Source organism: Engystomops pustulosus, chromosome 3, assembly GCF_040894005.1.
Source record: "Engystomops pustulosus chromosome 3, aEngPut4.maternal, whole genome shotgun sequence".
In the NCBI taxonomy this organism is placed as follows: Eukaryota; Metazoa; Chordata; class Amphibia; order Anura; family Leptodactylidae; genus Engystomops; species Engystomops pustulosus.
This window is the reverse complement of record NC_092413.1, coordinates 132,569,141-132,586,785: the sequence shown is the minus strand read 5'-3', so window position 1 is coordinate 132,586,785 and position 17,645 is coordinate 132,569,141. Positions and strand designations below refer to the sequence as shown.

The following is a 17,645-nucleotide window of genomic DNA, read 5'->3' as shown; positions in this document are numbered from 1 at the left end:
GCGTAGGAAAAGATTTTGCAACTTTTTGTGTGACTTTAAAAATAAAAAGGTGCTAAAAACCAACAGACTGACATGCCTGATATGTCACCCCCTATAATAAACCAAACAAGTGAAAAAAAAAAAGCACAATGAGTCATATATTGTCACATATCTATTAAATGAGCCCCATGTTTTTATATGTAAGCTTGAAATCTGACTGGGAGTTTAAATGTTAATATATTTATCTTTACCCTTTACAGAGTATTAAATAATTTGTTCCGTCAATTCCTCCTATTATGTAAATGAATTTTATTTGACCAGATACGCTTCACTTTTTTTTCCTACCGGTATATCCATGTATGCACAAGTGACCCCACAGCCTCTGGCTCCAGCATGAGAGGGGCCAGAATATGAGGGGGGGGTTGGGGAGGCACAAATGTCCTTTAATAAAAGGCCCTGCTTTATGTTTGACCTTGTACACGAGATATGATTGAATTGTGGGTTGAAACATATTTCAATTAGATTTGTTTTAAACCTAAACATTTGTTTTCGGTAAGAAGTAACATGTTTTTCCAAGTTAAAAAAAAACACTTGCTTTTTATTTACTGGATGCAAGCCTTTAGGTCTAGACAGATCTGTGTTCAGGGAAGGGTTATTCTGGAAACCCTTGAAAAATGTCTCAAAATGCATATCAGTCAAATCTTGTGAACACAAGCTTATGCAGCGCTCACTATGTGTTTGCACTGGACACTAAAACACACTGCAAACACAATGGAAAAAACTCAAATCAAAACACATCTGTGTTCTTACCATCATTAATAATGCTTTTGTGCCTGATGTGTTTTCAGTGCATTTTAAAAAAATAAATACATTTCACTGTTTTAGCATGGCCTAATAGTGTGCATTTCATATTTTCATGTAGCTGTAGTTCAACCCTGAGTATTTGCACTAAGTTATTTTTGATACATTTTAAACTGTTCAGATACCCAAGTCACAAGAGTGGCACTTTGAAACCACAAGTTTTCTTGATACTGTCTCACAATGCCTATTCTAAATGTGTCTATGAGGAACATTATCAGTGCTTTTACACCAGAACACTATTATAAATGTCCTGAAATAATGTCCTGAAATAATCGCAATGCCTGGTGACTCCTAAGGCATTGGGATTAATATCTCCCTTATGTCAGTTCCACCAGAAGGACACAAGTGAAAGTTAGCAGGATGCTGCATATTTCTATGGCAGGTAGGACCTGGTATATAAATATACACTGTGCAGCTGCCCTCCCAAATACATCAAGAGAACTAAGCTTTTATGTATGAGGTGGTGCCAGAGGGGCATGATAAATCTCCCCGTATGTGGGGGAGATTTATCAAAGTTTTACACATTAGACCAGTGCAGAATATGGCTAAACCAGTCTTCTGCTGTACCGGATGTATCACTGTTTCTGATGCTGGGACAGTAAACTGACATAGTTTAACACTGTCAAGTTGTACTTAGTTTATTCTAGTTTATTGCACCCCATTTTGGAGCAGAAACTTCATTTTTTTTTGCTCAATGACTTTTTGCCTTGAGGCCTCACCATCTTTTCAGAGGCTCAGTCCCCTTTGTTGTACTCATTGGAAAATTGTCAAAAATGGTACAAAGCCATTTTGGAGCAAATGGAACCAGAATTCTAAAACAAGTACATGGGAAAGTAGCAGTGTTTTAAATTGTTGGTTACAATATTTTACTGAATTGGTTATATGTGAAAGACTTTAATCAAATGTGAGTCAGGGCAAACATCTGTACCTTTCTACAGCTAGGAACAAATTATCTTTCTGGCTTCATATTCATTCTCAAAAGTCTTTTAATTTGTAACTTTAAAAATTGAAGAAACTATTCCAGGACATTACTTTACCTTCATTCCAGCCAAACCTGGATATCCTGGACGGCCTGGTGGGCATGCATTAGGGCACTGAAAATAAAATCACAGTTTTGATAAATAACAAATTGAAAGAGAGGAGAACATGGCTACAACTGTTAATGTTTTTCACGCAGAGCTCACCAGGGGCTCTCCTTCAGGCAGAGCAACTGTCCCCTGTTGAAAACAAAAATAGGCATTTTCTGTAGTCAGTCAGAAACACATCACATGAGAAAACACAAGGAAATCAATTGTAATTGCAATTCTGTAGAAAATAAAATTCTCTCAATGTTTCTTGTCCAGTCATATTATTAAAGCTCTGAAAACTTTTTCTCTTCCACCACCAGATAAGATATCAAAACCGTGTCCATTTATATAGAAAAAGCGGTGGAATAATTATATTGACATAATGTAGAACATAAATTACTTTGTGAGGTGGCTCCCTCATGTTTATGTTATTTATGCTGTTTTAAGACTTCCAGGGTATGATTCATAATTTATTTTACACAAGTGTAGAAACATCTAGTTCAAGATAATCAATGTTCTTTTGTAGTTCCTCTACTGGAATGTAACCACTAAAAATTTTTATTTGGTCTAACTGTTTTAAAACACGGGCCCCAGTGGCATGAACATGGCCGGGAGAAATTAAATAAAGCATCAGTCTTGCATGTGTCTTATTACTCGATTTAAGGTCTATAACATGATGCAGAGGTGGCTTTTAATAGTAATGTGTCCTTATAGGTTACTTCCCAACCTATGAGCATGATGAAGAGAGCCAATCATTAGACTTAGCTGTCTAAGATTTAATGAAACAGCATTATGAATGCTCAATCACCACACCCATTCAACTCCTCCTTGCCATGGACTTATGGCTGTGGTATAAAGGGAGTAGTTGTTACCCATCCATTTCATAGAAAAGTGCAAGCTAAACATTTCCTATATAACTTTGTGTAATGTAACCATGTACAAATAAAGGCTATACATCATAATGATAAAACTCCCATTGGAGTTGTATTTTTTTAAATGAAAACATACTGGTGGTCCTGGTGGTCCTGGTGGTCCTGGAAGTCCTCTTCCACCGACATCTCCCTAAATGAGACAAAGATTAATTATCGCTTTATTAAATTACATGTGAACCATTCCTTAAACTGTATCAGGGAATTAATGTAAAATAAATAAAATCTCATCTGCAAGGATTAGGTTTATCATCTGCAGGCTTATTCCTATTTGTAAAAATACAAGTTTATGTTTCTATATATTAGAAATTACACACTTTTATTATAACCCTGTGCACTACAATTTCACTGATATAGAGTTGTAAAAATGATGCTAATCAGTTTGAGGTGCTCCGACTCTTAACACCTCTGAGCCCCTCAGCTTATAATTTCTTCACTCCTCATCACTCTTCCAGTTCCAGTGTAGACTTGTAGCTGTCACGGGTGGACCTGCGACCCATATCGGTTGGTGCCATGGGTGGTCCCGCTCACCCGTGCCTCTCACCCACGCCCAACTTACGGGTCCGGGCTCCTGCTCCATCCTGTCCGGTTCTGGTTGCTGCTGCTCCATCCTCCACGGTTGTGTGCGCGTGTTCCCGACCCCTAGGGTGCACGCACTGGCTTCTGCATATTTAGAGGACCACCGCGCCACTAATTGGCGCTGGCCTTTCTATGGTAAACTATATAACCCTGCCTCTTCCTGTTACCCTTGCTGGATCTTCGGGTGTAGAGCCTTAGAGAAAGCTGTGTCTATGCCTTGTGCTATGTGAATTCCCGTTGTGACCCTGGTTCCATTTCTGACTTCGCTCCTTTGCTGCCCGCCCTGACCTGTTGCTACGTCTCCAACTCCGATCCTGTGCTGCCCGTCCTGACCCCCTGCCTGCCCCCAATTACGAGATTGCCTGCCGTTTCTGTACCTCGACCTTGGCTGCCACTGCGGACAAGTCACACCTGTGGAACGACCTTGGCATACCACGCTGCAGCAAGTCTAACCCGCTTTGCAGCAGGCTCTGATGTAAACCGGGTGCCACTCAGACTCCCAGGTAGTGGCTTGTGTCATTGTCCGCAGTGGTTAAGAGGATCCACAACCTCTAAGCCGGCCAGTAGGACTAGTGAATCTGATGGTAGATATTCTTCAAAGGTTGTTTTTCTCATTTCAGAAAATAAATATTATTGTATAATGAAAAGTGAAGCAGTTTTCCAATTACATTACAATTACAATTTTACTTTCTGTATAAATTCCTCATGGTTTTCTAGATTTTCTATGCTTTCTTATAGTGGATAAGAATCTATCCATGATCATATAACACACAGCTATGATTACTCTCTGTGATGAAATGAGCCGTGCACTTGTGTGACATCACATGACCAGGGACTGATTTCTATCCACAATAAGTAAACATAGAAGCTTCCTATAGAATGACAGCAAGCAGAGATTGATACAGAAAGTATAGTGGATAACTGCATAACTATTCATCATACAAATAATAACTTTTATTTGCTGAAATGGGAATACCCCTTAAATATAAGAAGTTTTGAACAATGAAGAAATGAAAACTTACAGTACTTCAAGTCCAACATGAACAGATTAATACAAACTTCTGCACTTTTCTGTGCAATTTACAGCCCTCCATTATCCCTTACTGAATGAAAGAGATCTGTCAAGATTTGGATTTATTACAAAATTTGTTTGTGTTTCAAAAAGAATTTTGAATTCTCAGACAACCTTTAATTGTGAATGGAATATAATTCAGCACTGAATGGCCAACAGCAGCAGAGGAGACTCTATTCAACAATGCCAGTACTTGTCAATTTGCAATTCTGTGATTTTTCTTGTGTTTTCCAGCGTCCGTTAGGGAAAGTTGCAATCTGAAATGCTGCCTGCTTGCAAAATAGTCAGTCTTTCTAGACACATTGATGTTCTCAGCCTTGTTTAGTCTCAGTTTATATTGAACAATTTAATCAATAGCTCAATGCCGCATTGAAAATAACCTTTGTGGGCATTCAGGTTGTGCTTGTAATGTCAATAGGTTATATTTTCCAAGCAGACCACTTCATTAACAAGTGCATCAGCTCCATCTTTTATTTTCCAACAATTACTCCCATGGCTACAGTATTTGTAGCTGAGCCGTGATTGAACACTCTTGTTAAAGAGATGTGCATAGAGATAAGCTTACCACTGAGAAGAAAGGGACAGTAAGTAATAAACAAATGTAAACTCTACCTGAGTTTACCAAAAAGTTACTTTTTATTGCAGGATTTTATGCAGCCTTTAAATTTTTTTAATGGTGCCAACCAATAAAATTTGAAGTGAATGTTTCCTGGGTGTTTAATTCAGTGACCCAAGATAATGAAGAATGCAAAACATAACCTCTGTCTTATCTTCTGAGGTTGGGTTGAATGAGACAAAAAGAGCATAAATATAGTAGCTATATTACAACTTTAATATATTATATTTTGTTTTACAATATTGTATATAATCTTTAAAGGAAACCTGTCTCCAGGGACTTCATTTTCACGAAAGACAGATTGCAAATGCTCATTACACCTGCATTGTAAAAATGCCTTTGTCCATTCTCTGAGCAGTTTTATTTCAATATATTGTGTATTTTAACTCACCTGGCTCCCTGCCAGAATCCTGTGCTGAGTCCCGGAGGGGTGGGGGGCTATGGTTTGGATGCATTTCAAAAATAAATACTTGTCTTGTCTCGGCTCAATCCAGCCTCCAAGTTCCACACTCCTCAGCTCTCAATCCCTCCTTTCTACTCAATCATGCTCAGAGAATTGACAAAGGCAGCTTTGCAATGCAGATGTAATGCAATGCAGATGTAATGTAACCTGTCTTTAGTTAAAATGAGGTCCATGGTGACAGGTACCCTAAAATCTTTAGTTGTAGCAGTCGTGGCCTAGCTACCAATGAAGTTCACAAAGATTCATTAGGGATAAGCACAGAGAGAAACTTTGAAAATTAACAGAAATCCAGAAGATTTGGATTTGTGATGACTGAGATGTTGCAGTCAACTTGTGGGTTGCAGTGCAACAATATTCCATTCTATTAGATGCAAATTATGTAGTTGACCATTACAAGCTTTCGCTTTGTGTGATCTGTTACTGAAAAACCGCAATGTAGTTATAGCCTTATGGATCAATTTTGTTGACATACATCTTGATTGGTCCATTTGAGGCTCCAAACCAACTACAAGTCCATACAAACCTGTGGTTAAAGGTCCAAATCGATCTGTGTGACAGCAATCCGTGGGTGCAATTAAAAAAAAACAAAACATTGATAAACACTTAGATGTGTGTCCGATGAGGCACATTGGACTCACAACTGAAGATCATGGCACCACAATGGCTCCACTTGCTGCAAAGCACAGGTGCTGATAGTTCCTGAACTAGGTTGGTATAAATATTTGTTTTTTTTATACACCTACATAGAAAACTGATACAGGGCGATTTGGGACACTAAACAACCAGTCCATAAAGGTTAGTGTCCCAAATTGCCCTGACAGGTTCCCTTTATTTATATACTAGTTGTGCTGACATTGCACAGGATAGTAAATAACTACTCTAGGTATGGGTTAACAAAAAATATTTTATATGTATCTATCTTCCTCTCTGACTGTCTCTGTGTCTCTGACTGACCGTCTCTGGCTGTTTCTGACTGTCTCAGTGACCATTTCTGTTTCTAAGTGTATGTGACATTCTCTCTCTGTGTTTACTTGTCTCTGACTGTCTCTGATCATGTCTGTCGTTTTCAGCTCTCTGAATCTGACTGTCTCTGTCTTTGACTGTCTCTGACCGTTTATGTCTCTCAGTGTCTCTAACTGTGTCTGTCTGACTGTCTCTGACTTTGCTTTTCTCTGTCTGTCTCTGACTGTCTCTGACTGTTTCTGACTATCTCTGATTTCTCTGACTGTCTCTGTCTCTGACTGTCTATGTCTGTCTCTGACTATCTCTGTCTGTATCTGACTTTGGTTTTCTCTTACTGTCTCTATCTCTGACTGTCTCTGACTTTGATTTTCTCTTACTGTCTCTATCTCTGACTGTCTCTGGTTGTCTCTGACTCTCTCTCTCTCTCTCTCTCTGACTGTCTCTATCTGTCTCTATCTCTGTCTGTATCTGACTATCTCTGCCTGTCTTTGATTGTCTCCAACTGTCTCTGCCTCTGACTATCTCTGCCTCTGACTGTGCCTCTGTCTGTGTATTACTATCTCTGTCTCTGACTCCAGTTTTCTCTGTCACTGTCTCTGTCTTTGTCTCTGACTCTCATTTTCCCACAGCAGATTACAGCTGTTCTCTGATTGGCTCCATGGGCAACTGGAACAGTTTAACCTCAGACATTTCTGATAAATCTCCCCCTTTTTCTGTATCCCTATACTATCTTACCTCACACATAAGTGTCTTATACTCAATGCCTATAGTAACCAATCAAAGCTCGGAGCTAATATTAATGACTTGTGGCAGAACAGCAACTAATCACAGCTCAGCTTCTAACTGCCACAGCAGGCAGCAGAAAATAGCTCCTATATATGGTGGTTTATAAGTACAACACAAGAGTAGAGCAGCACTGTGAAAATCGGATTCAAATCCGTGTGGGTGCAGGCTTCTAGGGGTCCAACTCACGATCCCAAGGTCCACAATCCAAAATCCAAGACAGGGAAGCAGCACTCTGTGAAAACTAGTGTTTTATTTCACCAGTGAGAAAAGTTGAAAATGGCTACATTGAGATAGCTGAAACGTTGTACTTTTCTCACTGGTGAAATAAAACACTAGTTTTCACGGAGTGCTGCTTCCCTGTCTTGGATTTTGAATTGTGGTTTATAAGTAGATATTGTATAGCACAGGGTGAAAATTTCGGCTAAAACCTAGTCTATGATGTTTCCTGAGTCACAGAGAGTGGCTGTGCAATATTTGGTGATTATAAATGTGACAGTTCAGATTCCTTTAGCGGACATACATACATACACACACACATACATACATACATACACACACACACACATACATACATACATACATACACACACACATACATAGACTCAACTTTATATATGAGATTAGTTTTTAACAGAAAGATGCTAATGGAGGCAGCATGTTGTTTTGATGTAATTTTTGCTATTGAAGTGAGCTGAGCGGAGTGCATGGAGAAAAATGCCAGCATGACTGAAAACAAAGCTGTCAATGCTCTGAGTAAAACATTTCAGAAAATATATTTTCTATCATTTTCATCATATATATGTCTAGAGATTCTTACCACTGGACCTGCCCGACCCAACTCTCCTGGAAGCCCAGAAGGACCAGGTGCGCCCTGTAATGAGAATTAGAAAATTACATGATGTTGGTAACTGAGCATATATAACCTCTACTTTCACTCCTCTTAGTGGAGCAAATAAAAAAAAGAGTTAGTCAGTTTTCCTATGTTTTGTGCAGAAATAAATTTGTTGCTTTTATATTTACATTAAAATATTTTTAAAAAGCTCCAAAAAATGGTTAGTGTCTAATTTTCATTAACAAAAGGATTGCGCTATGAATCGCAGTCAGCTAAAATCTTTGTTTAAAACTGAGGAATAGTATACCTTGTGCTACATGACAGGTTATTACTATGCTTGAACTATGAATAGAACTCATTCTGGCATAATACCATGCAGCAGAAAATCACATACATTATCATCTACATGAATACAGCAACAGAGCGTTGATGATGTATAGACAGGCAGCTAAATGTACAAGAGGCAGCAGGATTTCTATTCATATACAATGTTTTAATAAAGTATTTCTAGCTACAAACAAAATTACTTTGTGCAATACAATACTTAATTCATGACAATATTTCAGAATCAATGTGCTTACCCGTGGCCCTGAAACTCCTCCACCCTGCGAAAAAAAGGACACAAATCATAATTACATTCTATATGTTTTTACAAATTGAAGACAATGCCATGGAAAATGTTCTATTAGTCATTTATAGTCTTGTGTATTGTGCTTTAGAGGTGGTAGGTGAATAGCATTTCTTATTCTGTTACAAACCAGTGAAGTTATTTGCTCAATGTTATATCGTTGTCATGTTTTGTTGTTTTCTTGACAAACCAAGTCATGCAGTGAGGACTGTTTCCTTGTTGGCACTGTGCCTCATCACAGGTGGGCGACATGGTGCCACAAGGGTTCTTTACGAAGGGTAACTCTACTGTATAATGGGCCTGTTTCACAAAACTTGTGGTAGTTGTGGACTGAGCAGTGCAGCATGTACAGACCATCAGGTGCAAAAGAAAAAAAAACATTAATCTGATGTAAGATGTACATGATCAAGATGAAAAGCGCATTCAAAACTGAAGGAACTACACAGCACTCTCCAAAGTTGATTAGAACAGTCACATATATTAGGAGAGTAATGTAGAACACAAAAGTAAAACATGTGCCTCTGAATCAAGCATGTAAGGGATCTAACACATAAACTTTCGGGCAGGGTTATAACTTATAAAGGCTAGATCCTATATCAAAAATGTGTTAGGTCTCCCTACACATCACTACGAACATCACAGGCTGAAGCCCACAGTGTTACATGTCTGCCATGTGAAGCACTGCAGTAGTATATGTACATGAATTACCACTAGTTGCCAGGCTGTGCCTACTAAATAAAAAATATTCAGCATGGATACAGCCTAGAATCTAGCACTAATTCACATAGATTTACCTTCACAAGGATGAAACATATATAAAGGGCACCTGAATGTTGTCTACTTGACCAGATGTTCATGCTGTAAGGTGAGGACTGTGATGGCAGTGCTGTATACAGAAATACTGTGTCCGTCACTTATCATTATTGTGTGCTGACTACTGTAACACCTTTGACCCTATAACGATTTTTTTGGAAATACTAATAATTGAAATTACAAATATGCATTTTTGTAATCTGTTTTTTTAAGACAGATGTGGATTTCTCAGACTAGAAACTGAGGATGTGTCAACACAATGGGGCTTATTCATACTGCAGCGATTCATCTTTATACCTCCCAAAGAAGGTAACCATTACACTGTGTGCCTACTGGAAACTGTAACCAGTACTTTGTCAGAAACTGCAGCCATTACATTGGTTATGTGCCCATTGTGCCCATCTCAAACTGTGACTGCTATGCTCTATGACTTCCATAGACTGTGTCAAGCCTTTTTTCCTTTTGGGAATGTAGATTCGAGGATTTTCACCCATATGTGACTTTAATTGCAAAATTTTTCGTGCCTTGTAATGTAACCATTAAGTGTTGCAACCACTAGTGAAGTGAAGTTTAACCCCTTAACACTGAGGCCCTTTTTTGTTTTTTGTCAGCCCGTGAGCCCTCTCCATACACCCACAACTGACATCTGACGTACTATTAAGTCACATAAGGGGTTAAAGTTGTTAAGGGGTTAAGTTTGTTATTAAATTTTCCTCCTAACTGCACCAGGGGTGTTATGGTTATGGTTTATCAATATGTATGGCTGTTCTTTACAAATAAATGTTATATTCTATCCCAACATCACAGAACTTAAACAACTAGGAATAGATCACTTCTGACAAGATGCCAGTGCTATCATTAAGCCTTCACATGGATGTATGCTCTCCCGGCAGCATGTAGGGATGGCTAAAGATTGAGAAGACATAGGTACTGTATGTTACATTTTTTTAATAATTTGTAAGCAATGTGAATCGTTTTGCAAGCAACAGAAACCCCTTTATTGGTAGTAGCAAATGTACTGTATATGCAATGAGTGGCCTCCAATATAGACTATATGCAACACTTTACTACCAGTTGTTATTTCTAAGGACATGTGCATTACATTTCTGTGGAACATTTGAAATATACTGGAACATATACTGGAACATATGCATTGCATGTTACTAAAAATATGTGTGAAGATAAATATGTGTGAAGATAAAGTCCCATAAATGTGACCATGTTGTCCCTCGCAAACAAGATAGCTGTCCCTGGATATGACCACAAAACCACCTGCACTCAGCGTTCATTACCACATGACGGCTATGAGTCATGGAGTATCTTTTGGCCATTTTGTATGCAAATTTGCTTTTTTGAGCAATCACTCCAGCAGTGGTGGTCATATCCAAGAACAATAATCTAATTTCTAATGGACAACATGGCTAAATTTATGGGCAATTATATTTACACAGGTCAATTTTTTTTTACTAATATCCAATTGAAGAAATGTATCTATATGCCAGGTGAACTGAATTTAATGTGAATGCCCACATGAGAATACCCCATTAAGGTTGTCTATACAATCAGGAGGGAACTCCATACTTCAGGACTAGCTAATAAGAGTCTATGTTTAATAATAGCACATGTTTAATAAGTTATCTTATTGTATTATTTTTAAGGAATTACTGAACCAACACATAGTTCATTTGTTAATATAATGTATAGTTCTCATCAGCTTTATATATACCTTGACATTCACACTACATTTCATTTTCATTTAAAGTTAAAACTGAAGCAAAATTAAATTATGAGACATAGCTGATCAGCTTTTGTCTAAAGCAGACACTAAAATTTCTACCTTTATCCAATTAAGAAGGATTTAGCAAATTAAAACAGACTGAAGTGGAACAGCAAATCATCTTCTAAATGGAAATGTAGGTGTTTCCTTCTCCTTAACTTATCAGATCAATTGAGAAAGGTTTTTTTTTCATGATATTAAGCTTTTATGTTAAAAAAAGGATTTTTCACCATAGTATTAGAAGGGTTTTCCAAGGATAAACATGATTTACCAAAAACCTCTTTGTGGGCTATTGCATAACTGTATGTCATGGTAAGGATAAATATCATCTGTCTGCATACAGCTGTATTGGCAGGTTAGCATTGCAAAACAGCCATGCCCATGAAACCAGGAGCAAGATCTGACTACCACATACAGATGGGTTCTCACTGCAATATCTGGGATCAGAACATTTAGCTATTTCCCTCTTAGATGCTTTACTTAATAGCTTCCATTGCATCTTAGGCAGCAAAAGAACTCCCTATGGCACACTGCCTGAAGCTACTATAAGGTGTCAATGGTTGTTAAGGTTGACTGGATACCTCACAATGGCCTTTGAGTCAAGTATAAAAATCTGTCAAACAGAATACTGACAAAGACAGAGGACTATGACGGTTATTATGCTCTGTCCAATACAAGCATCTCAGTGCAATATGTAAGCATTTAAAAGAAATGAGCAATAAGGGATAGAAGAAAAAACTTCTTGCCATGTCTGTGACTGTAAATTCAAATGCTGTATCATTTACTTCTGCACCGCATAATAAAAACTTCAGTAATATAGAAAACAGATCACATTGTACTTTGTGACGTTTCAGTCGTCCCGAACCATTATAAAGCTAGATCTCTATTGAGTCTGAATAGAAGAGGTAGCATGGTAGCAGCATGGTCTTTACTTCATCATGCTACCTCTTCTATTCAGACACAATACAGATCTAGCTTGTTAAAGGTCGGGACGACTGAAACGTGCCTAAGTACAATGTGATCTGTTTTCTCTATTTCAAAATGTATTTATTATGCGTTACAGATGCATATGATATAGAATTTGAATTTAAAAAAGAAAAGAAGAATTCAAAAGATTTTAACAGGTGTGTGCTATGTTTTTTACTTTTGATACTTGGGCTGAGAACCCAAAAAGAGCACCACCGTACAACTTTTGCGGTACCCCTGTTTTTCCTATATTGTGACTTCCAGGGTATCTGCACACATACGTTGCAAAATCAGCAGTGATAGACGGACATTAAAGTCCTTTTTTTGCACTCCATTTGCATCAGTCTGATTATACTTTTTCAAAAAATCTTTGTTAACTATAGTCTATAAGTGATCCTTGACAAAAGGTTCTGACTAGGATATGGTCTACTTTTTGACAGATCGGTCACACAGTTCATTCCGTGGGGACTGATCCATTAAAAAGTATTGCACTTAGCTCAGCCATGTGTTGTCTGCAAATGTGTGTTTAGTTAATTATATGAAGAAGGTTTAGTAGAAAAATATATTTTTCTGATGATTATTTAGAGTTGATATGTAAATAAATTGAACAGGTATATGAAAATACTACAGTATTTACAAAGAATTAAACAATAATAGATTCCAATGGCCACAAAGGTTTGTTACCAGAGAAACAATGATGAAAAACATTTTACATATTAATTATAACCGCTGAAATATCTAAAGATATTTTTAGACAAGCAAGGACCAAATAAGAGTGGTGATTAAATCAAACTAAGAAAAAAAGAAAACATTACTGGGTGATGTTTAACCCCTTATCTCCGCACCTATTTTCCATGTAAATGCCAAGCTATTTTGATGACACCATCTACAAGCTATAACTTTCTTATTTTCCGGTCACCATAGCTACATGGGGTCTTGTTTTTTGGGGACAAAATGTAGTTTTTAGTAGCACAATTTGAAGTTTTATATGTTGTAATGTTTAACTTTTATTCATCCTTTCTGTGCAGTATATTTAAAAAAGAATGCAAATCTGTCATTGTTTCTTTTTTAATAAAAAGATTCTGAATTTATTGTGGAACCTAAATAACATACAAATCTTTCTCTCTGGGTCAATACACACAGTGATACCAATTTTATATGGTTTTTCTTTTTAAATGACCCACATTGGCATAAGTAAAGCCTTTTGGGAAAAGAAAACATTTTCCATCATTGCCTTCCAAGCGTCTTATGATTTTTTTGTGTAAAGACCTGTAGTATGCATTTGTTCACATTTATGAACATCTGTGATGGATTATTAAAAAATGTCCCAATGTAATGCAATGCATTATACTGTCACTTTCTGACAGACATCTATGTGTCTACTGCTGCATATTAACACTCATTCCAAATTCACCGCCATTATTAGACAACCACATTGTACTGTGTGCTTTGTACTCATTGTAAGATAATGACTTCAACAAGTGATAAACTACACATATTCTACATTGCCTGTTTTGTACAGTAATAAAAAAAAATTAACTGTGGGGACTACTATGCCAGAAAACCCCAGAGACTATATCTGAAATCTCTGCCAGATCAGACATAATCTAAACTGTTCTGACCAGGAGGAGATCACTTCCAGATCTACTAAGAAGGGCTGCAGAAATACCATGGTGGATAATATAGTATTAATAGATTCCTATTCCTATACATGCAGTCATCATTTCCCAGTTTACCCTGAATCATGTTAAGGTGTTTTTAGACATGGAATGATAAAGTTAATTGCTGGAATGTAACTTACTGACAAACCGCGAGAACCCGGCAATCCAGGCTCACCCTAAAAAACATTAAAAAAGTATTTAGTTACAGTACAAAGTAATGAATAAAAACAACACAACATAACAACAGGTGTAATGTTTCCTCAAAAATGACAATCACCTAATAAACTGTCACTACCAGAATATATTTGAAGCCATTTAAATGCTCTTTAAAGTTTGTTTTTCCCAGTAAAATAATAGACACCAGAACGCAAGCCCAACGGACTGTAGCATCACTATCGCATTAATTCTATTATTTTCATGTTCTACTCCTAAAGGGAGAATGGAAATAAATACAAATAATTTGAGACTATCCTACTTAACACTAATCACTTGTATGTAACATTGGCTTACTTCAATTTGCACTGCAGTAAATTCATATAAATTCTAGTTTTACATCTATGGTGACAATTTTTCAGTTCTGATAAACTGAATTCAGTGCTCTGACAAATCTGCCCCATGATGAAAGGTAATCATGTTCACTGGACCCTATTAACTAAATGTCTTTAATTCCTTCAGAATAGAATCCAAATATACCTACCTTTTGACCTCTTTGTCCAGGTGGGCCTGAGTTTCCCTCAGGTCCGGTCAGTCCCTGTAATTAAAAACAAGAATAACCATATCACATGTAAGTTATGGCCTCCATCATTTAGACCTGAAGAAATCATGAATAAAGTTTTAGGGTAGTAAACAGAATTAAATATATAGAGAAAATCACAATTAGGTAAATAACCTGATATTTTTTGCAGAAAACACCTTATTGCCTTCACCACTGACACTGACTCACAGTGTATTTACACCTTTTATTCCAGCATTAGATCTGGAAACTTAACCCCAGTAGAAGGAAGTGGTTGGCAAAAGATTCAACAGGGACATTTTTTGCCTATCTTTAGTAGAAGATTACATTTTTAGACGTTTATCAATAGAGGTTTGTTGGTAGATCTTGAAAATTGAACATCATAATTTGCTTATATGTTTTAAATTTCTGTAAAAAAAAAGCCCTGTAACATAAAATAAAACTTTATTGAAAAAAGTAAAAAATGGAATGTAAATTTCTATTAGATACACTTTTTAATGACTAAAAAATCCCTTTGAAATGAGGCTACCGTGCCACACAATGCTTTAAGCCTCTGGCAATGTGGTTATGTAAATTCGTTTTTACACTTGAGCCTTTGGATTTGCTGCTGGAGCATCTCATTGGTGCAACTCTTTACTTCTATCTCTTTACAGCGTTGCCCTGTAAATCATCCTCACTCTTTTAGCCGTGAAATTGCAAGTCTGAATGTTGAAATCCAGCACAGGTCATGCCTGTGCAGCAGTAAACTACTTCCAATACACAAGAATTCAACTACTAGCCAACGGGGCAACTGCTATGCCCACTAGTTATGAGTCAGCACATGAGTACTGGCTCAGTGTGCATGTGCTGGCAAGTCATGCATACGACGGATTTCAATACATAGCATTGCAATGTGAGGTAAAGTGAGTGAGGGTTAGTATCAAAGAGGGGGTAACACTAAACAAGGATGGTAGGGGGAGATACGCTAGGGAGGGTGTCCAGGAGTGAAGCCAATGTTCTGGGTGCACCAACAACCTACATAAATTAGACAATTCTCTTTTTCTGCAAAAGGAAATTTTAATGTGTCATAATGAATGCTTCAACGTGCCAGTGGTGTAAAAATAATGCTAAAAAATGAGAAGAATTTGGGGATTTCTTTAACTTTATTTATATTTTTAGCAAATACTATGGAATGTGTGAATATTTTAAATATTTGTATACATTTTTTCGTAAATTAATTTTGATATAAAAAGTTATTACGGAGTTTTACTGAGCTTGAAAGATAAAATTTTTGTAGCCCCTCTGCCAAAACCAAAGAATTCTTATCTATACTGATTAGAATGAACCAGTGACAAAGCCTTTATCAGTATAAAATGCCCAATTACTGTAGGTAGTGATAAACAGTATCCCTAAACTCAGCTCTGAGAATATAATATACAGCATACTAGTTTATTCCTCTATGGTTATATTCTCAGTTGAATTGTAGGAGCAAGAATAAAAAACAAGCTAATGACACATCCATTGCAACGGCATGGAAGCCTTTATGACTAAAATGGAGTCTTTCATTTTTTTGCCAGTTTCTCTGAAAAAAAAATTACTGTATGCCTTGCCATAGTATCCTGTTTATTTCAAGGAAGACTCCTTGAGGACCTAGCCTTATAAATGTAATTGCCCTTATAGGGGTCGTATTACACTCTGCCAGTGGTGTAACTTGAAGCTGATGGGCCCCAGTGCAAATTCTGTGCCAGGCCCCCGACTTTAATTTTTTGTTTATAGTAATAGTCTTTTCATATGGGAAAGTGACACCATAAGGGCCCCCTAAACCTCTTGGGCCCGGGTGCGATCGCAACCTCTGCACCCCCTCAAGGTACGCCCCTGCAATCTGCCAAGGTTCAACCAGGAAAATTTGGTCATGTGATAATTGCTTGCTTCCTAGTCCTTGCCACAGTCAGCTCTGGTCTTAGGAGTCATGTCACTAACCTGATGTCTCTTGCCTTTAACTAAGGCTTATTGTTCTGTGAGGTAGGAATACCTCAGGCAACAAAAAGATGCTGCAAGGTGACTGGAGCCTGGTGCTATTTGGGGGATGGGGTTAATAACAAGTGTGGGTGCACAATATGCCAATGCTTGGTAAATGTACACGTAAGCTCAGTCATCCATCTACAGTGTATAAAAATAATCCGGGTAGTTTGTTACATTATCTATCCATATAATAATATGAACACTTAGGAAAGTTGAAATTCTGTATATCTGTATGGAGTACAGAGATGATATCTTGTCATGTACTACTCATATAAGGACTGGGCAACAACCTAGCTCCAGGGCCCACCAAGGATCCACCTATTCACCTATGGGCAGTCCAAGCCTTGCTACAATGATCCTAACAAAGTTCAACAAAATGATCATTGCTCAGAGTTGCAGTAACGCCAACCTAAGAGTTTAGAGTTGGCCTTGGTGCTGAGAAGGAACCTGCCTGGCCCAAAATGAAAGCTCTCTAACCATATTAAGACGTGGAGTCAATGTATCTTTACATGCATCTACTATATTACATAATAGAAAACACCTAGATAGCACTAAGGATAAAAGAAAAAAATACAATAGAGGGGTATACATGTGACTTTGCCATGGCAACCAGGATGGAAATAGTCTGTGTTTACATTGCCGACTGCATTCAGAGAAATAGATTGTATTTGCACAAAATTGCACATAAATTTACTGGGACTGCAGGTAAAATAGACATTAATAATGCAAAGAATGCTAACATTGACCAATCAAATATAATATTTGTGGAAAAAAAAGTCAACAGTAGAAGAGCAGTGAACAACAGTTCGAGAAAAATATGGCCAAAATAGCCCAAATGTCAAGCATATCTATACCACATTGTGTGTATTCCTGACACAAGCTCAAGGTCATCAAATAAACTTTAAAAATAACTCACAAG

The 17,645-nt window shown here is 37.4% G+C and overlaps 1 protein-coding gene across 1 annotated transcript in view; it reads right to left on the bottom strand.

Annotated features, from left to right (window-relative positions):
• The window catches only part of COL9A1 (collagen type IX alpha 1 chain), a 104,666-nt gene that overhangs the window by 56,764 nt on the left and 30,257 nt on the right, over window positions 1-17,645 (bottom strand). The window contains exons 11-17 of the mRNA XM_072142181.1: window positions 14,690-14,743; window positions 14,133-14,168; window positions 8,729-8,752; window positions 8,133-8,186; window positions 2,916-2,969; window positions 2,025-2,057; window positions 1,878-1,934 (exon numbers count right to left, since the gene is read on the bottom strand). Of these exons, the coding sequence (XP_071998282.1) occupies window positions 1,878-1,934; window positions 2,025-2,057; window positions 2,916-2,969; window positions 8,133-8,186; window positions 8,729-8,752; window positions 14,133-14,168; window positions 14,690-14,743 (312 nt within the window). The remainder of the gene's footprint in view (window positions 1-1,877; window positions 1,935-2,024; window positions 2,058-2,915; window positions 2,970-8,132; window positions 8,187-8,728; window positions 8,753-14,132; window positions 14,169-14,689; window positions 14,744-17,645) is intronic.